This window comes from Schistocerca americana, chromosome 1, assembly GCF_021461395.2.
Source record: "Schistocerca americana isolate TAMUIC-IGC-003095 chromosome 1, iqSchAmer2.1, whole genome shotgun sequence".
Lineage (NCBI taxonomy): Eukaryota > Metazoa > Arthropoda > Insecta > Orthoptera > Acrididae > Schistocerca > Schistocerca americana.
Window position 1 is genome coordinate 489,050,846 of NC_060119.1, and position 19,388 is coordinate 489,070,233.

General features: G+C 41.6%; 1 protein-coding gene across 1 annotated transcript in view; it reads right to left on the minus strand.

Moving 5' to 3' along the window:
- Positions 1-1,109: 1,109 nt before the first annotated feature.
- LOC124566636 (odorant receptor 49b-like) overlaps positions 1,110-19,388 on the minus strand; it is a 49,329-nt gene continuing 31,050 nt past the window's right edge. The window contains exons 2-3 of the mRNA XM_047131029.1: positions 16,554-16,709; positions 1,110-1,169 (exon numbers count right to left, since the gene is read on the minus strand). Coding sequence (XP_046986985.1) covers positions 1,110-1,169; positions 16,554-16,709 — 216 coding nt within the window. The remainder of the gene's footprint in view (positions 1,170-16,553; positions 16,710-19,388) is intronic.

The window sequence follows — 19,388 nt, forward strand, 5'->3', positions numbered from 1 at the left end:
TTCTGGACTGTTCGACTTTCGAACAGAAACGTTTTGATCGCACCTTACGTCTTTCTAACTTAATTTGAGCTCTGTCATTGTGAATTTTCACAACCTGGAATATAAAGACTTTTAAAACAGCGTGAAACAAGGTTTTTAACGTTTTTTCATACTTAAAAAAATGGTTCAAATGGCTCTAAGCACTATGGGACTTAACTTCTAAGGTCATCAGTCCCCTAGACTTAGAACTACTTAAACGTAACTAACCTAAGGACATCACACACACCCATGCCCGAGGCAGGATTCGAACCTGCGACCGTAGCATCAGCGCGGTTCCGGACTGAAGCGCCTAGGACCGCTCGGTCACAGCGGCCGGCTTTTCATACTTAAACCATTAATTGGATTTCACTGATATGAAACAAGTTATGTATATCTACATTAGTTATCTACGTACGAAACATCGGTATAATAAACTAGATAGTTTCAAGATATACAAAAATAATTGATATATTTGGAAGGAGAGACAGCATTGGTCGTATATTTTTGTTTATTATTGCAAAATCGATTTTCGGTCACTGGTGTCAATACTAATTTAAGTTATATATTACAGCACTGAAGATGGTCACTAAGTGACCGAAAATCGATTTTGCGATAATAAACAAAAATATACGACCAATGCTGTCCCTCCTTCCAAATATACCCATTATCTGGTCGTAGTGCACAGGACACTATGGAGTCGCCAATCAATAAAAATAATTGATTTTCTTAGAAGTAAGATTGGTGGACTTATGCTGTTCTGGGAGTCACGGCTTCTGATTGGCGTTACATCTGACGAGTTGTGACCGGATTAGTTTATATACCGGTATGTCTAATAATGATGTTCAGTGAAAAGAAGAAAAATTTTTAATCTTTAATAAAGGTAAGACGCTTTTTCTTGATTTGCACAGAAATACCTTTATTTACATACTACACATGTTGATCAGACAGCAGTCCAAATTATTATATTGTATTATATTGCCCGGAATACCTGTTATCATAAAATGCAAAGAATTATATCCATCGACGCCATTGCATTTGCTTCGCTCTGACTTAAGTTGTGTAATTCCAGTGGCGTCAGCCATCTCGTGGAGTCACTTTTTCGTCTGCACCTGGTACAGCATGTTGAACAGCGTATACGATCCATTCAGTATCTGTGGGATAGAATACGCTTTGTAATATCCAAGTGAGACTGTCATAATTAATAATCTAACCTTACACTTACAATTTGTTCTGGAAACTAAAGCCAGAAGCTAAACAGTGATCCTTAGGCGCACGGAACTGCTTTCCTTCACTTGAGATTTCACGTTCCTCCATGCATCCTTTTAACAGCGGGAAGATGACGACTTTTACGCGTCACCGCGGCCACCTTTATGCGCAACGCGTACACTGACATCATGGTTACTGCTATTCGCAAGCGCCCTTTACATCGCATAACCGCAGTAGTTATGTCTGTAGAGTCATTCTTTAACGGAAATAACAAAGGATCCCGCACTCTTCTCAAGAGTTCTTGAAAGAGTCCTTGAAAGTGAGCACAAATGTGCCCCGTCGGCTTGAGACCCTCAACAGACTTCCAGAACCGTATTTTAGTGCGAAAGCGCGACTTATCAGTATCTTGCATGGGATTGTTTGTGTGTAGGCCTGCTGTAGTGCACCCACCGATGGTCCAAGAAGACGTTTCTGAATGTGGTTTGGACACGAAGTTGAAGCTTAACATCCCGTCGACAACGAAGTCATTAGCGACGGTTCGCTAGCTTTGTTGGACAGCGTGTGGAAGCCAACACATTGTTGCTTTCATGAAGTATAAAGATCACACTATTCACTGGTTGTTTAAGGAAACAATGAAAAATTAAATTTTGATTGCCGGAAATTGCGCCTCCAGATGCTGTAACCGACTAACAGCCTCGTCATAATATATGACTCGTCTCTAAGAAGAGCCTTGTGTTTTCAGCGCACCGAAACACGAATCATAGAGGTGTGGGCTCTTCACACTCGTAGGTTAAGGGAGTGATTATGTGGACTATCGTTTAGAGACCTGCGCGAATACGGACGTGCGCGGGTGTATCTGGGGGACATCTGCAATAATAAATAGTTTGTAGTTAAAGGTGCCAGTAATACGGTTTTCGTCTATTTTTGCATTGTACGCGATAGATAATAATAATTATTGACATATTAAGTCACTCGGGATGGAAAGCCGCTATATTGGCTTGAATATGCCCTGTCATGAAGAGCCTAGATGCGTTGCTGACATCAGTTGGCGATATGCTTATCTCACTGGTTTTCTGCAACGTTTGCTCGTTCAGAGGCTGCCTTACATCTGAGTCACTCCTGTTTCGTTTACATTAGCAGAGCTCGCCTCTCGTATTTACCGCAAGCTAATTCAAAGCGAACTGAAGGCTATTTTAGCACACCCAATCCATTGGAATCTTCGCTTCATGGCCTGATACCTGTTTATTTAATAATTACAAGTTCAGTATACATAGTGTTTCACGATTCTTATTTCACGCTTCCGGGCATTGTAGAGGGGACAGTAGAAGATAAAGTTCTTATAAGGAACGTATGTCCATGAAGGTACCATAAAACATATTTGGAGATCGATCACTTTCGAATCTCCCGCTTAGCGGCACGTACACAAACTGAGAAGCGAGCGCCGTCGTAAGTTCCTATAGTGATTGTGATGTAACATAACATTCTCGTCCTTGTACGATAACGGCTGCGGGAGGCTGTTACGTTGGCAAGTAGGAGGGGTTGACAGAGTTTCTCCACGCCTGCATCGCACTCTCGACTTTGAACAGGAATTTCTTCGTCACGTAGAAGAGAACCCAACGACGAGTACTCGAAACGTTGCCCAAGCTATGGAGTCCTGTAGAGCACACAGGACTCTGCTGTGTGCGTGTCATGAAGCGGCAGATTTGAAAGTGATCCAAACATACTTTACACCCAAGCGGTAGATTTCCGGGCATGGATGCCTTTTCAAAATTTTATCTACCAAGTTCCCTCTACAACCCATAGAAACCTATAACAGGTATTGTGAAACGCCCTCCATAATCAGCGGTGCTACCAAAGTTTCTCTTGGAAATACATTCGAAGAAAAAAAAAAGACCCATCATGAAGGAAGTATCCGAATGGAACGGAAATCGGTAAAAGTGATGCACTTGTACAGACAAGCAAATGATTACAATTTCAGAAAGTGGATGAGTTATTCATGGGAAAGAGCTTCACAAATTGAGCAAGTCAGAAACGCGTCGGTCCACCTCTGATCCTTATTGAGTTATTCGGGTTGGCATTGATTGATAGAGTTTTTAGATGTCTCCTGGATGATATCGTGCCAAATTATGTCCAAATGGCCTGTTAGATCGTCAAAACACGAGGTCGTTCGAGAGCTCTGCTCATAACACTCCAAAAGTACTCACCCGGGGAGAGACCTGGCGACCTCGCTGGTAAAGATAGGGCTTGGCAAGTACTAAGATATGCAGTAGAAACTCTCGCCGAAAGCGAATGGGCATTATCTTGCTGATATGTAAGCCCAGGATGCCTTGCAATGAAGAGCAACAAAAAGAGTCGTAGAAATTGTCGACGTACATTTGTGCAGCAAGGATGCAACAGATGACAATCAAAGAGTCCTGCTATGAAAGGAAATGGCAACCCAGACTATCATTCATGGTTGTCGGGCCATATGGCGGGCGACAGTCAGGTTGGTATCCCACAGTTGTCCAGGGCGTCTCCAGACATGTCTTCGCTGGACATCGAGGCTGAATTCGAAGTGAGGCTCATCACTGAAGACACTTCTACTCCACTCAATGAGATTCCAGGCCGAAGACCTGTGCTGGAGACGCCCTGGACAACGGTGGGATACCAAGAGCGATTGTCTGGGATGCTGCTTCTTTTCATATCAGGGCCACTTTGCTTGTCATCTGTGTCACCCTTACAGTACATTGTGTAAGTAGGCTGTTTATGTTTTCTTATTGGCAACGTTACGTAGCGCTCTGTATGAAAATCACTGGCTGTGCTGTGTGCAGTCTGTGGCTGGTTTGCATTGTTGGCTGCCATTGTACTGTTGGGCAGCTGGATGTGAACAGCGCGTAGCGTTGTGCAGTTGGAGGTGAGCCGCCAGCAGTGGTGGATGTGGGGAGAGAAATGGCGGAGTTTTGAAATTTGTAAGACTGGATGTCATGAACTGCTATGTATATTATGATTAATTATTATATTAAGGTAAATACATTGTTTGTTCTCTATCAAAACCTTTCATTTGCTAACTCTGCTTATCAGTAGTTAGTGCCTTCAGTAGTTTGAATCTTTTATTAAGCTGGTAGTAGTGGCACTCGCTGTATTGCAGTAGTTCGAGTAACGAAGATTTTTGGTGAGGTAAGTGATTTGTGAAAGGTATAGGTTAATGTTAGTCGGGGCCATTCTTTTGTAGGGATTTTTGAAAGTCAGATTGCATTGCGCTAAAAATATTGTGTGTCAGTTTAAGCACAGTCATGTATAATTGTTCAAAGGGGACATTCCATATGGCGACCCTGCCAGGATACCTCACTGGAATCTTCTGATTTTTCTTGTAGTTTGTGTAATTAGTGTAGTGATAATTAAATAGACACCTTAGCTGCAAGCAGGCATTGATACACTTCATTGGGGACATGTTGAAAATGTGTGCCCCGTCCAGGACTCGAACCCGGGATCTCCTGCTTACATGGCAGACACTCTATCCATCTGAGCCACCGCAGGCACAGAGGATAGTGCGTCTGCAGGGACTTATCCCTTGCACGCTCCCCGTGAGATCCACATTCCCAACATGTCCACAACACTACACTACATTCGTAGTGCGCCTAATAGATGTTTGCCCATCATACTCATTACTCGTGGCAGATTAATCTACCAAGTCCCGTACAAGTTTGGGCATAGTGTGTGCGTTCGCACAAGAAGGTCAAAGGCCGGGAACCCATATTTTGAACTATATATGACGGTAGTATCTGTTCCCGAAAGAACAGTTACCGTGGATTACCATGCAGCTTTGCTAGACATGAAATGATAATTAAATAGACACCCTAGCTGCAAGCAGGCATTGATACACTTCATTGGGGACATGTTGAAACTGTGTGCCCTGACCGGGACTCGAACCCGGGATCTCCTGCTTACATGGCAGACGCTCTATCCATCTGAGGGCATAATTACATTAATCCTCAGGGGGGTACACGCCTACTTTGTGTACCTTGTGTTTGGCAAGCACAAGGAGCCCTAGCTAATACGGCATTTGCTTATACAACTTATACATTGGTACCATATTTCTCTAACACATAAATTACACAGCTATCCGATCATTTAACTGAGAGATAAACTTTTTTTTACTACATCAGTGACACATGTTTACACAATTACACAGTTGGATAACTTCACACTTATGAAACTGTATTTTGTCTGTACTGTGTGAACTGTTCATATTTTTTCGGAACCATTGTGATACTATGAGAGCTTTGAATGATGTATTTGGTATGAGATCATGATTTTTAAGGTACGTTTGAGGTAGATGACACTATTGAAATGAGCAGAGAATTTTGTTTAGGTTTTGAAATTATTGCAGAAAGCTACGACGTTTTTGAAATTTGACCGTGGTGTTATGATGTTATTATTATGACGACGATGTGTATTATGCTGCTGAGGTATGTTAATGATCAATAAGCTGATGCTACATAGCTGATGCTACATGAGGAATTTGATTATGCTACATATTTATAATGATGAAATATTGAAGAATGTCTAGGAATATGCATATGCATAATAAGGTAAAGAATAATGAGTAGTGGTTAGGGACGCTGATTTGTGAAAAAGCATGTTGGAAACCAAGAATCGTACTTTAAGAGTTATGAAATGTGTGTAAATGCGTGAATGTATTACAATGCCGACGAAAACGTTTTGGACGCTATTGTATTTATAGGATTTTGTTTCTACACATTTGTAACGCAAATTCTCGACCTGTGAAATTTTTTATATGAGACTGTCACTGTAGCGCAAACTGCTGTCATAAATATTTCGGTAAGAAAGCTAAGTGACCTTGACGTAATGCGTTATGGGCGACCAGCTGTGCGAGTCGCCTGGAGAAAAAGCCATTTGGTAAAAAAAAAGGGACCATTAACCTCGCTATTGACATTCCATTGTAGAAAGCGTCGCAAATACGACACGCTCATTACTTGGAAACATATCGTACTTTGTGCTACTTACTGAAATGCTTATGAATTGATGGGAAATATTCTTACATCTGCAAACCTGATAATGACAAGTATCTTTCTACAGAGTTGAGAGCTACTGACTTACGAAATGCCACATAGCTATTTAATGATGTTTTTATGCTTTGGTTTGCGTAATTGCTTATTTCATTTGATATCTGTATTCCAGCTGTGTTGCAGCATTGGTTTTATAAAATAAACTTAAATGCATTTGCTAATGTGAAAAGTTTCTGTCAACAGATCTATTAAATAATTATTTTATGATCCACGTTCTTCGAAAAAAGGCGCTCTTGGAATGGAAAGAACAATAAGAAGGGACTAATAACAGTAACTGCATATATAATTTTCTTTTCAAGTAATTTTCTTGGTAATTTTTTGTAGAATTAGTTTTTGTGGTGCACCACTTTAATGACATAGATATTAAGGTGTGAACAGACATTTCCCTTATCTGCATTGTTGTCTTTAGTGTACTATTTTTTCTGCTTGAGCTTTGTCATGTTTAGGTATAAGTTATTGCATTTGCTGCTGCTGTTTGCCAGGCATAGTATTACTGAATTTGACTTTGTATTATTTTGTTAAGCCAGTTTTCCTAATGATTTATTTTTATTGTTTGCTGCACGTTGCCTTATATTAGTTGTAATATTGCAATTGCTCTGCTAATTTATTTTAGTGCTGCTTGCTTTACCAATTTGAATTTTTTTGTCATTGCTGTTTGTGTTAATTTGTTATGTGCTGCTGCATTGCCTCGTTCCTTGGTGTAGATATCTGAGCTCAGTAGATTTAAGTTAGCTTAAGAGGGGGTAGACCATATAAGAAACTATCTACAATGAATTGGAAGAAATGCATTGAGAAGCTACAAGAAAATGGTTTGGCAAAAAAGAAGTACTATACAGTGAAGAAAAACTATTTTTGAAGGAGGATGTGAACAAAATACAGAAAGCATGTTTGGACAGGACTTTTTGGAAATAATTAAGAACGAAGGGAGATCTCCAAGAAGTAAAGAAAGTTTTGTCTGCAAAATACTGCAGTAAAACAAACCCTGTCCTTTCCTTGTGTAAACCCACTATGTGTTTGTGTACTCTTGTATATTTGTCTTTTTCCTGTCTTTATGTGTTTAGCTAATAAGATTTATGTTGTAGAATTTTTCAAATACTAAGTTATTTTCTTTGTAAAGATGTTTGGACATTATTTATTCTGTTCTGTTTTAATGCTCATGTGTGAAGTTGATGTTTCAAAAGCTATTCTGATCTTTTATGTATTTACTTATATCATAATTCCTGTACCACTGCTGTATATGTTATTTCGATTCTTTTGTAAAGCCTGTACTACAAATGTTATCTTTATTGTTATGTTTTTAATGATGTATTTTGTACCTTTGCAATTGTATTCTTATGTTATAAAATTGTAATTGACACCAGTTCATCATATTATTAACTTGTAAGTTCCATTTCACTGCACACGTTTCTGTTGGTCATAGTATATGGACAATATGTGAGAAGTAGGGACTGTTAGTGTTTGCACGTGTGTTAATAATTCAGCAAGGGACTGGTTAACAGCATTGCTGGTTCTAAGGACAATTAGATAAAAACTTTGTGAGTGCACAAGTGGTGGTTAATGGACTTGCTGTATTCTCCGCAAGACTCTTTGATGATGATTGTGCACCTGCACAGTCGCAACGGATGGCTTCTAGCCATCTCTACAAGGACTACAGTGGGGCTGCACCTCTGGTGGCCCACCAATACCGTAATCTCTACCAGGACTACAGTGGGTCTGCTCTGTGACGACCTACCTACCAATATTCTTCAAAACTTCGACTGACTCTGTGGTGGGTTTGCTCTGTTGTGGACCATTACCTGTCTGCATGTCGAGAGTCAGCACTGTCTTTCCGTTGGAAGGACAACACTACTTCTTCAAGACTGCATGGAAATCCACTACTTCCGTGTGCATTTTCTTTTACTGCTCAGCCTTTGAGAAAAACACTGCAATTTTACTGTGATGAATGATCAGGACTGTCTTTATGGACTGCGAGAAAATTTTAGCTTTTGACCAACATTGTATCAATAAGTGTGTGCATTGGATATCTTTGTTATTGTAATTATGAAAAATTTTATCAAATCATTATTGGCCACTGCCCAAAACAATTTGTAAAATTTTTTGTGGGGAGCATGGGCTGTTTGTGTTTTCTTATTGGCAACGTTACGTAGCGCTCTGTATGAAAATCACTGCCTGTGCTGTGTGCAGTCTGTGGCTGCCATTATAGTGTTGGGCAGCTGGATGTGAACAGCGCGTAGCGTTGTGCAGTTGGAGGTGAGCCACCAGCAGTGGTGGATGTGGGGAGAGAAATGGCGGAGTTTTGAAATTTGTAAGACTGGATGTCATGAACTGCTATGTATATTATGATTTTTCAACACTATTAAGGTAAATGTTTGTTCTCTATCAAAACCTTTCATTTGCTAACTATGCCTATCAATAGTTAGTGCCTTCAGTAGTTTGAATCTTTTATTTAGCTGGCAGTAGTCGCGCTCGCTGTATTGCAGTAGTTCGAGTAACGAAGATTTTTGTGAGGTAAGTGATTTGTGAAAGGTATAGGTTAATGTTAGTCAGGGCCATTCTTTTGTAGGGATTTTTGAAAGTCAGATTGCGTTGCGCTAAAAATATTGTGTGTCAGTTTAAGCACAGTCATGTATAATTGTTCAAAGGGACATTCCAATTGGTATGTCGACAATATTTGACGCCCCTATTAGTTGCCTTTCATGGCAAGGCATCCTGAATTTACATTTCGGGTAGATAACGCGCGCCCGCACACGGTGAGTATTTCTACTACTTGTCTTCGTGTTTGCCAAACATTACCTTGGGCAGCAGAGTCGCCGGATTTCTCTCCGACCGTGAATGTTTGGAGTATTATGAGCACGCGTCTCTAACCAGCCACGGATTTTGACGATCTAACGCACCACTTGAATAGAATTCCGTACTATATTCGTCAGGGAATCCTCCTGAAGTGGCCGTGCGGTTAAAGGCGCTGCAGTCTGGAACCGCAAGACCGCTACGATCGCAGGTTCGAATCCTGCCTCGGGCATTGATGTTTGTGATGTCCTTAGGTTAGTTAGGTTTAACTAGTTCTAAGTTCTAGGGGACTAATGACCACAGCAGTTGAGTCCTATAGTGCTCAGAGCCATTTGAACCATTTGAAACCTCCAAAATATCATACACTGCCAAGTCAAATATATGATTGAGTAAGGGCGAGAGGTGAACCCACGCATTATTGAGTTACTCAATTTGTGAAGCTCTTTCTCTTGAATAAACATCTAATTTACCTGAAATTGTAATGCGGTTCTAGGCGCTACGGTCTGGAACCGCGCGACCGCTATGGTCGCAGGTTCGAATCCTGCCTCGAGCATGGATGTGTGTGTTGTCCTTAGGTTAGTTAGGTTTAAGTATTTCTAAGTTCTAGGGGACTGATGACCTCAGCAGTTAAGTCCCATAGTGCTCAGAGCCATTTTGAAATTGTAGTCATTTGTTTTTCTGTGCATATGCATCACATCTATTGATTTCCGTCTCATTTGGATAATTCTTACGTGATGCCTGTTTTTTTTTTTTGTCTTAGAGTTTATGCACAGTTCATAAGTTTATGCGTTTTATTATTATAATTTGAGAAATTCTTCTCTTGAGCAGATGGAGTTGTCGAACAGACACGATTTCAGTTTTTGTTTGAATTCAAGGTTATCATGTCGTAGCTCTTGACATTACTGGGAAAACGACCAAAGATTTTTATGGATGAATACCTCATTCCTTCCTGTGCAGCTTTAAGACTAATTGAAGGATATTGTTAAGATATTCCTACTACTACTGTTTTTTTTTCGACCTGACCTGCTCGTACAGCTTGCTGGCAGCGCGATAACTTTCCAGGCAAGGGGCTGAGACAGACCCAAACAGGTGTGGGTAGATTGGCCATTCCTATAGTAGTTTTTAGACGGTTTTCCACGATCATTTAGGCAAATCGCTGCCTCCTAAAATACACTGCTCTACAAAACTGAAGGAAGAGAAAGATGTGGGGTGATGTCAGATGTCTCCCAGTCGTGCACAGAATGTTGGAGATCACGCGGTGTGAGGTCAACATCACTATAGTGGCAAATGGGGCTGGTGCTGCAACACGAGGTGGTTGAAGAAACGACAAAAGACAGGTGTGCCAGTCAGTAAGCTGTAATGGTGGTGTTCTTCATTACAACATGGCCTGGAGACAATACTTGGATGACTTCACACGCGGAAGAATCATGTGGAAATTGGTATGAGGACGAAGTGTGGCGAGTGTTGTCAGGAGTATGGTATTGTTCACAGCATTGTTTCACGTGCATGGGGAGTGTTCCAAACCATAAGCATTGCTGCACCAGGGAGAAGAGGTGGTCGACCACAGTCAACTCTAGAAGCAGATGACCGCTACATTGTGCAGCAGGATGAAAGTACCACATCAAAAAGCAGGTACAATTGGAATCACACTTAACACAACTTCAAAGCACGCAATATCACACAGTAGCGTGTCAAGTCACCACTGTGTTGCGTGCCGTTGACACTTCGGCAGCACCGTTTGTGATGATGCCAAAAGCAAGGGTCTGGGCCAACGAGAAGTGGATCGCGTGTTCTTCTCGGATGAGTGCAGATCAGTCTGGGTTGTGATTCTGGACGTATTCTCACGGGCGAGAGGTGAGAACACGTAATACACCCAGGAACATTGTCAAACACCATCGTTTTGGTGGTCTAGATGTTATGGTGTGGAGAGGTATAATATTGCATGGGCATACTCATGTGCATTTCTTTGAACACCGCACATTCGCTGATCAGAGGTTTGTGATACTGTAGTCTTTCCCACGTGCGTCTTTCCAGAGATGCATTCGGCCCTGATTTCTCTTTTATAGGGGAGGGGGGAGGAGGGGGAGGGGGCAATACGCGACCGTATCGGAAAGAGCAGGTGCAGTGGCGGCAGATGAACTGGCCTGCCCGTTTTCCCAACTCGGATCAGATCCTATGGAGCACGTGTTGGATGCATTGAGGAGACGCAACGCGTCCACATGCACCAGCGACCATCCAGTAGTCCTGCACCACACTGGTGGAAGAGTGGAGCTCCCTACCATTTGAGGGAGCTGCACTCCGCAGCAAATTTTCGGCCAGCAGGGGAGCACGTTGCAGAGCATGCATTTCTCTCCGTATTGACCAAACACTGTATTAAAGCCATATTCCTTATTTTGTGATATCCAGGGGACCATTGTAAATCGCGGTGATTTCAATATCATTGGTGTATTTGAATAAGTGTCATTTCAGTTCATCTCATTGCGTACTTCTTTTTTACCTTCTGTACTAAACTGTGATATTCCTTTCTATGTGTGGTCCAAGTTTCATGAGCTATATTAGTTGGCAGTGACACATATTCCGAACATTACTTTCGTCCTTAAATCTGCACGTGACTGTACGATACACAAGCATTTAAAAAACGATATCATACACAGTACAAACCTGACATGATCCACAGAGAGATGGCGCACAGGAGTTCCCTCAGCTAGGATAACTGACCATTTTGGCGACGACATGGCCATGCGAGCAAAAGTTAAAGTAAATTATGTTTGCCAAACCATGAAAACAGGGGACGCTGTACGACAGAGTAAATGCTGTGAAAGAGACAGGCTGCTGTTTTAGAACTGTGATTGCCTGTTGACAGCATACGAAGCACACCGAACAAAGCATGAGCCTCCCCTCCCCGCCCCTCATCTTCCCCTCAGGAGACTTCATGATAATATCGAGTAACACCGCCTCCAGCGTTCATACTGGCCTCGGTTCACGAGGAAGATAGTCCACAGGTTTCTTCAGGCAGGCCGTAAACAGCCGACGCTACTCACTGATGACTGGACCATGTGTAGCTACCAAACTGAGGAGTTCTGAATGCAACGTTTCACCCGTTGTTAGAAACAAGCCCAGATATGTTCTGGTGTACTTGTTATGGTGTGACTTAGCGGGCTTGCGGGTTCTTCCAACCAGGAACGTATGTATGCAGCCCTGCGCAAGCGACCTTTGTCACCTTGGATGACGGGAAGATCGGTAATGGACAACATCTTTACAGTGAACCTAATACGAGAAAAAAGCACAAAGGTTGGACTGGAGGACGCATGACCTAGAGAAAGCATACGATAATGTACTCACTTTCGAACTATGGGAAACGTTGAATGAGAAGAGTGAGATCAAAGATTGCTGAAGTATGTTGTGAAATTATATCAAAATAACACAGCGAGTGTAAGGATTGGGAATAGTTACACACAAGAATTCGAGGTGAATAAGGGTCTGCTGCAGGAATGTGGGCTGTCACCGACCTTTTTAAGATGTATCTAGGAGCAGTTCTGCTGACTTGCCATAAAAAGTGCCATCTTATGGGAATGAAAGTAGAGGACAGCAAGATATTTAGCCTGCATTTTGTAGATGATCAGATTGTATTAGCTTATGATGAAGACGATCTGACCTACCTGATAAGAAAGCTTAAAGAGCGATAAAATAAGGCTGGTCTGAAAATTAACATGAAGACGTGTGAGTACTTGGTTTTTGGAACAAAAAGTAAATAATTTGGAGGTAGATGAAATGACAAAATATCTTGGCGTATTATTTACTAAAGAGGTCACAAGGAATCATGAAATCACTAATAGGATTGATAGAGGACGAGTGGTAACAAGGGCAATGAACTCTGTTCTGTGGAGCAAAAAGATTAGAAGAACAACGAAGGAGATAATGTATAAGACTACACTCCAGACTGTAGTTTTGTACGGAACAGATGTCTGGAACCTCATATATGGATTACTGAATACAAAGCTCAAGCTTACTAGAATGGACGGAATAAGAAATGATGTAATCCGAAAAACGATGAGAATAGCTAATTTGGTTTGGCCATGTGAACAGAATGAATGAAGACACGATACTCAAAAGAATACTATGACGTATGTCGCTCCAGTGGAAAAAAAAGTGTCGCCGATGACGCAACTGGAAAAATTATGTGCAGGAGGCAATGCTAGCCAGAAAAACGAATGTTGAGGGAAGTCAAGAAAGAAGAAGGTGGCGATGGCGACTGGGGGCGGAGAATCGGCGGCAGCAGTAGATAATCCACAAGCAGAAGAAGAAGAAGAAGAAGATGGAAGACGGAAGCGTCCGCAGCATACTCATGATCAAGATGTATAAGATAGGGCTGCACTTGGTCACGGGAATATTGAAATAAGCCTCCCGATTCATGTTCATGGTAACCTGGAAGAGTGGGCCCAAGTCACGGTACGACAAACACTCCCAAATCACTGTGAGTTAAACGCCTTAGTGGCCATCAGTGCACTCGATGCATTGCATCATTTGAAAAGAGGCAAAACCGCAACTCGTCGGATCACTGAACACGTCCCCAATCAACTACTCTGCAGTTTCTCCGTTATTTGGCCCACTGAAGACTGCAGTGTCGCTGTGAGCAGTGGTACTTCTGGGTCCAAATGTCCATGGCATTCAGCTCTCATCGCAATGTTCACTCGAAAAAGGTTGAAAGGGGCCTGCATTCATCGACACACAATTGTAGTCGGGTCTGAATCCCACTCTCACTGAAAAGGCGTACCACTCATCTCCTTTCATTGTCGGTTAGAATATTTTTATGATCACCTTTCTTACTTCATGTTACATGACTGGTAGTTGTACACCGTTCCTCGTAGACATGTTGGACGTGTTGATACACCAACAAATACGGTAACTTCATGCAAGGTGCGGCCATGAGCACGTCCGAACACGACAGCTCCTTTCATTCTTTTTATCACTTCTCCATGTCGATCCATTTTCCTGGGCTGACTGCAAAAAATTATAAAATTGTCTGCCACAAATACTCCACTTCACTGCCACAACTCACGTTAGCGGTGGAGAATCACACGATCGTCTGGTACCAGTTGTACAACAGTACAGATCTAGGGCGACTGCGATAGTTTGACAATTTTTTCTTCAGCATAAAATATACATTACTGAGCCACTGTCACTTACAGAACGAGAGATATGATAATATCCATTTCACCCACAGGGCCGGCCGGAGTGGCCGAACGGTTGTAGGCGCTACAGTCTGGAGCCGCGCGATCGCAACGGTTGCAGGTTCGAATTCTGCCTCGGGCATGGATGTGTGTGATGTCCTTAGGTTAGTTAGGTTTAAGTAGTTCTAAGTTCTAGGGGACTGATGACTTCAGAAGTTAAGTCCCATAGTGCTCAGAGCCATTTGAACCATTTTGATCACCCACATCTGAAGAAAAGAGTCAATTAAAATTGAATATTTTTATTTGGGTAATGAATACAGAATTATAGTATTAAATGTTTCAGTCCAAAACAATATTATCAGTTTATTATAAATCTTGATTGAACATTGGTTTTTCTAATGAGCTATTGGTTTTTTTCAAGCGTTAGCCATATTTCTCTCACCACAAATAGTTCAAATGGCTCTAAGCACTACGGGACTTAATATCTGAGGTCATCAGTCCCCTAGACTTAGAACTACTTAAACCTAACTAACCTACGGACATCACACACATCCATGCCTGAGGCAGAATTCGAGCCTGCGACCGTAGCAGCAGCGCGGTTCCAGACTGAAGCGCACAGAACCACTTGGCCACAGCGGCCGGCTCTCTCACGACAGCAGTGACGCATTTGAACAACATTCATGTACTCATTGTGATTGACAAACACACTGAAACCTATCGTAATTTTTATTAGTTCCGTAATAGATTGCGAAATATCCAACACAGTCATCTTCATTCCATTCATCAATGTTATTTTCGTAATCTTAGATATTGTCTGCGTCTGATAAACACGGTAACTTAGTTACAGTATTTTTTTAGCTTCTTCAGTCTCTGATATTTGACTTTTGTGATGTTTCTGTGCCTTGTTTCCGTTTCCGTTTTTTTGTTATTCCCCTTTTTGTTTCAGTTCCAATGTTTTCATCAGAGTTTAGCCATTTGGATACAGCTGCTTCCATCCTCTTAAAATTTATAGTTTAATCGATAGAATAAACAGATGACATTCCTCCAAAACGTTTTGTCTGTATTGGCTTAGGAGTAGTCAGCTCTGAAATGGTGATCTTGGATTTCTTAGATTTAGTAGCAGTGGGAGTAGGAGTAGGAGCTGGCAGAATTTAGCAACGGAATCGTAAGTCACATCAATATTATCGTAGATTGGAGGAGGGCCTAGAAGCATTTACGTATCCAGAGAAAAGCTGCCCTCCCCCCTGCCAAATGAAAAAAAAAAAAAAGAAATCTTCACGTACAAAACTTGCATTACCGCCCCACTACACAGACAGATGAATCAACTCAGTACCCATTTGAAGAAAACGAGAACGTGTAATGGATACCGGTTGAAATTTTACACGGAGGCATCTGCCATGAAATCTCAGGGTTGTTTCGTTGTTCGTCTCTATTCTCTTTGGAACTGAAAGTGTCAGATAGTTCTGAATTCTTAATGTTCCATGTACAGTGACTATTTTCCTTGTGACTAGTTAATGTGAAAAACTTCTACAATATGAAGAAAGAAAGTATTCGTACGTATGTAAACAGTACATGCCTGACAAAAAGTAATATGTACAAATGTCACACGAACTATACCCTCCCACTTAAGGACATTGTAGGTAGTAGGTACCTACCTACAATGAAGTGGTAGTGTTAGCAAGTTTCATGGTTAAAGTTTCTTAGTAGGAAACGTAAAAATAAACACCAGTGACGGGTTAGGGTTTTGACCTGTTCCGACTGGCCGACTTCTGCCTAAAAAGCAGTACGAGCAGCGATTTACGTCCTTGCGACACGTGTTCTGCAAGTCACCAATTCCTCCAGACGCTGTTGCCAGTAAATGAATTATAATAATGCCGATGTTTCTTTATTCGAACACCTCCTCGTTTGACCTCACGTGGCTGAGTGGACAACTTACAGTCCTCTCTATGTCATAAAAGACTGAGGATGTATCGATAATCGAATCCGAGACTTTCTGCATCGAAAGCACAGACGGTGACCATTTGGCAGCCGAGGCTTGTCTTAATAGTTGGTGATAGTAGTTCTGAATTTTATTTTGTAAAACATTTTCCTTCGTTTCCTCCACCCCTCACACCCTTCGCAAAACTGGTTGGAGTCTCCCCCACACCATCCCTACCTCCCTTCCATCTGCAGCTCAGATCATAGCAGTATCCAGATCTGATCGTCTATATCGTTCTCGTTCCAAAGCCATTACGTTGCTACGGGATGCTCTTGTGAGTCACTGCGTACTGTGTTTATGGCGGCTGTAACTCAGCCAGCATACCTGGAGAAACGTGTGCCTGGAGAGCACGTACAGCTTGCCCACGGTGAGCTTCAGTGGCCTGGACGAGCGAAGCATCAGCACGAGGAGTGCTTTGCGCATGCGCGCGTCGCCTGCAGGCCAGTCCCCACTAAAGGCCGACGCAGTCAGCTGCTCACCCTGCAACAATTTACACCCCAGGAAAATTAGTAAAACGAACAGCAAATGGGGAAATAATTTACAAAGTTCTGAAACGCGGGGAAAACACTAAAATGCGGTGTAGTAGTAACAAGCAGAAAAGTTCCGCCTCTTCACGAAAAGTAAGTTTCTTCCAAATTTTAAATTTCTGCATAAAATGCATCATATTTAAAAGAGATCTGTAATTACGTAAACCTTTCCTCGTAAAACTCTATACAAAGACGATCTTTTGCTTCGAGTCAGACGAATAGGTTAACAGATGTAAGAGTTAAATTAGGATCCTTTTAATGCATAATTCTTACAACTTTTGTTGCTTAGTCAGTTATCTATAAGAAAAGAGTAATTAAGTATAAGGAAATATTTCGTATGTTTTCTGGTTGATAAAATCTCATGTGTGTTCAGTATTGTTTAAATCGGGATTATATGTCCAACAATGAAAACGTCACGTTGGTTAGTTTGCTGATTTGGAGGAAGGGATCATATAGCGAGGTCATCGGTCCCATCGGATTAGGGAAGGATGGCGGACGACGTCGGCCGTGCCTTATCAAAGGAACCGTCCCGGCGTTTGCCTGAAGCGATTTAGGGAAATCACGGAAAACATAAATCAGGATGGCCGGACGCGGGTTTGAACCGTCGTCCTCCCGAATGCGAGTCCAAAACGTCACGTTCCCCTTCCGATTCACTCATCGTTCCCCTACCAATGTCGCTGTCGTTTTTCCCTACGCAAGTCCAGTTTAGCTGAGGTTACGTTGGGAGACCGTGCGCACGGTTCACGTGTGTTTCTTGTTGCTGAGGACTTAGAGAAGAATAATGCTGGGACCTAACACCTGTTATGTTGGCGGTAAATCTATTTCGGAAGGTGAGGTATCAATGTTGGCGACATTGTTGACAACTTTAATATGTATCAGCATGGAACTGAGGGATGAGGTTCAAATGGCTCTGAGCACTGTGGCACTTTATATCTGAGGTCATCAGTCCCCTAGACTTAGAACTACTTAAACCTAACTAACCTAAGGACATCACACACATCCATGCCAGAGGCAGGATTCGAACCTGCGACCGTAGCAGCAGCGCAGTTTCGAATTACAGCGCCTAGAACCGCTCGGAAACAGCGAGGGATGAGGCTCGTGCTGTTCTACAAAACGTTGGAATGATTGAAGTGCGTAAGGTATGTCGACGTAAATATATTAATCAACGTAATGTAAAGAAACTAATTAACCAGAAAGCTTTGCAAATGATTTTATGGTAGAAGTTTAGCGTTGTATTCGTTATATCCATTCAGTTTCAAAAAAATCTGTTTCATATGTGCTGAAAAATTGACTTGCAAGCTGAAAGAAAAACCACTCCAAAATCGTGGTGAAACGTTTGAAGATCGTTCTTTAACTATGTAACAATACTGCTTGAGAAAGCAGAGAAATGCGATGATGATTTTAGTAGAAAGATTGCCTTAATCAACAGTGTTTTGAGTTCATTGGCTGCGGAAGTCCGTTATCATCAAGATTGCTATGATCATTCCTCTATCGATTTCACATGAAACGACCATCAGCTCCAGACAAAATGTTAATACTGATTTTATTTGCTGCACTAAAGGTTCCGGAAGAAAATGCAAGTGTGTGAAGACTGGTTTGCTCTGCATACCCATGTATAAAAGCTGTCAACGACGACGCTGCACTAACGTGGCTCGCAGTGATTGGATAGGATTGCGGGGTGGTTTTCTGTATATAATTATACGCAATAGCTTATGTACTCAAAATATTTTGTAGTATTTTAGTTGTGTACGTGCTGTACATACGATGATTGTAAATGTATTATGAATATGATTGATTCTACAACAAATCTTAATTCTCATGACAACTGATTTTGATTGCAATATAAATTTTAAGGGGGATAATACTGAACAAAAAGGGTATAGCAGAATTGTAATGAATCAATGTCAGTTGTGAAAGGAATTTCTCTCTCTCTTTTTACCTTGAGGCTTCAGTACTAACTTTTACATCCTGAATTTAAGTTTCTATATCTTCAAATGCAAGTACCTGTGGAGAAACAGACGAAAGATTTAATTGAATTAAAATCGATACCGAAAACTATGCCAGACTCATAGGCTAATGGATTTTTAATTTGTCACGTAGAAAGTCTCGAAAACCTGTCTTCTTCAAAACGTTCTTGTGACCTGCTTTGGACAGAATTTTACTAGGCATATTTTTGTCAGTACAGGTGTCTTCGAAAAATGAACGGTTTTCTGTAAAAACTAAAAAAAAGCACAGAAATCTAATTAAGCAGGAATCGAATTAAGAGGTGGCGAAGGGGGATGCTCAGTCGTTAGAACGGGGAACTTCTCCTTTCTTACTACTACTACGTGCCCTACGAGTGTTCTCTCAAAGCTTCAAAACTTTATCAGTTATTTCCATCATTTTCCCTAATTTGCCTGAGGTATTACGAATGTACAGTAAATTCCTCTACAAGCTTGTTATTACTGTTGTCATGTGCATCAAAAATACAAATAATGGTTCACTATGAAAATTTCAGCGCCCTTCATTGGTAGCCTGCAACAAGATGCAGTTGCAACCCTGTATCGAGAAAGTTGTCTACGAAGTGCAAGGCAGACTGAACAGGGTCACAATCATACATACAGGGAACTGCCTCGGTTTTACTTACAAGGGA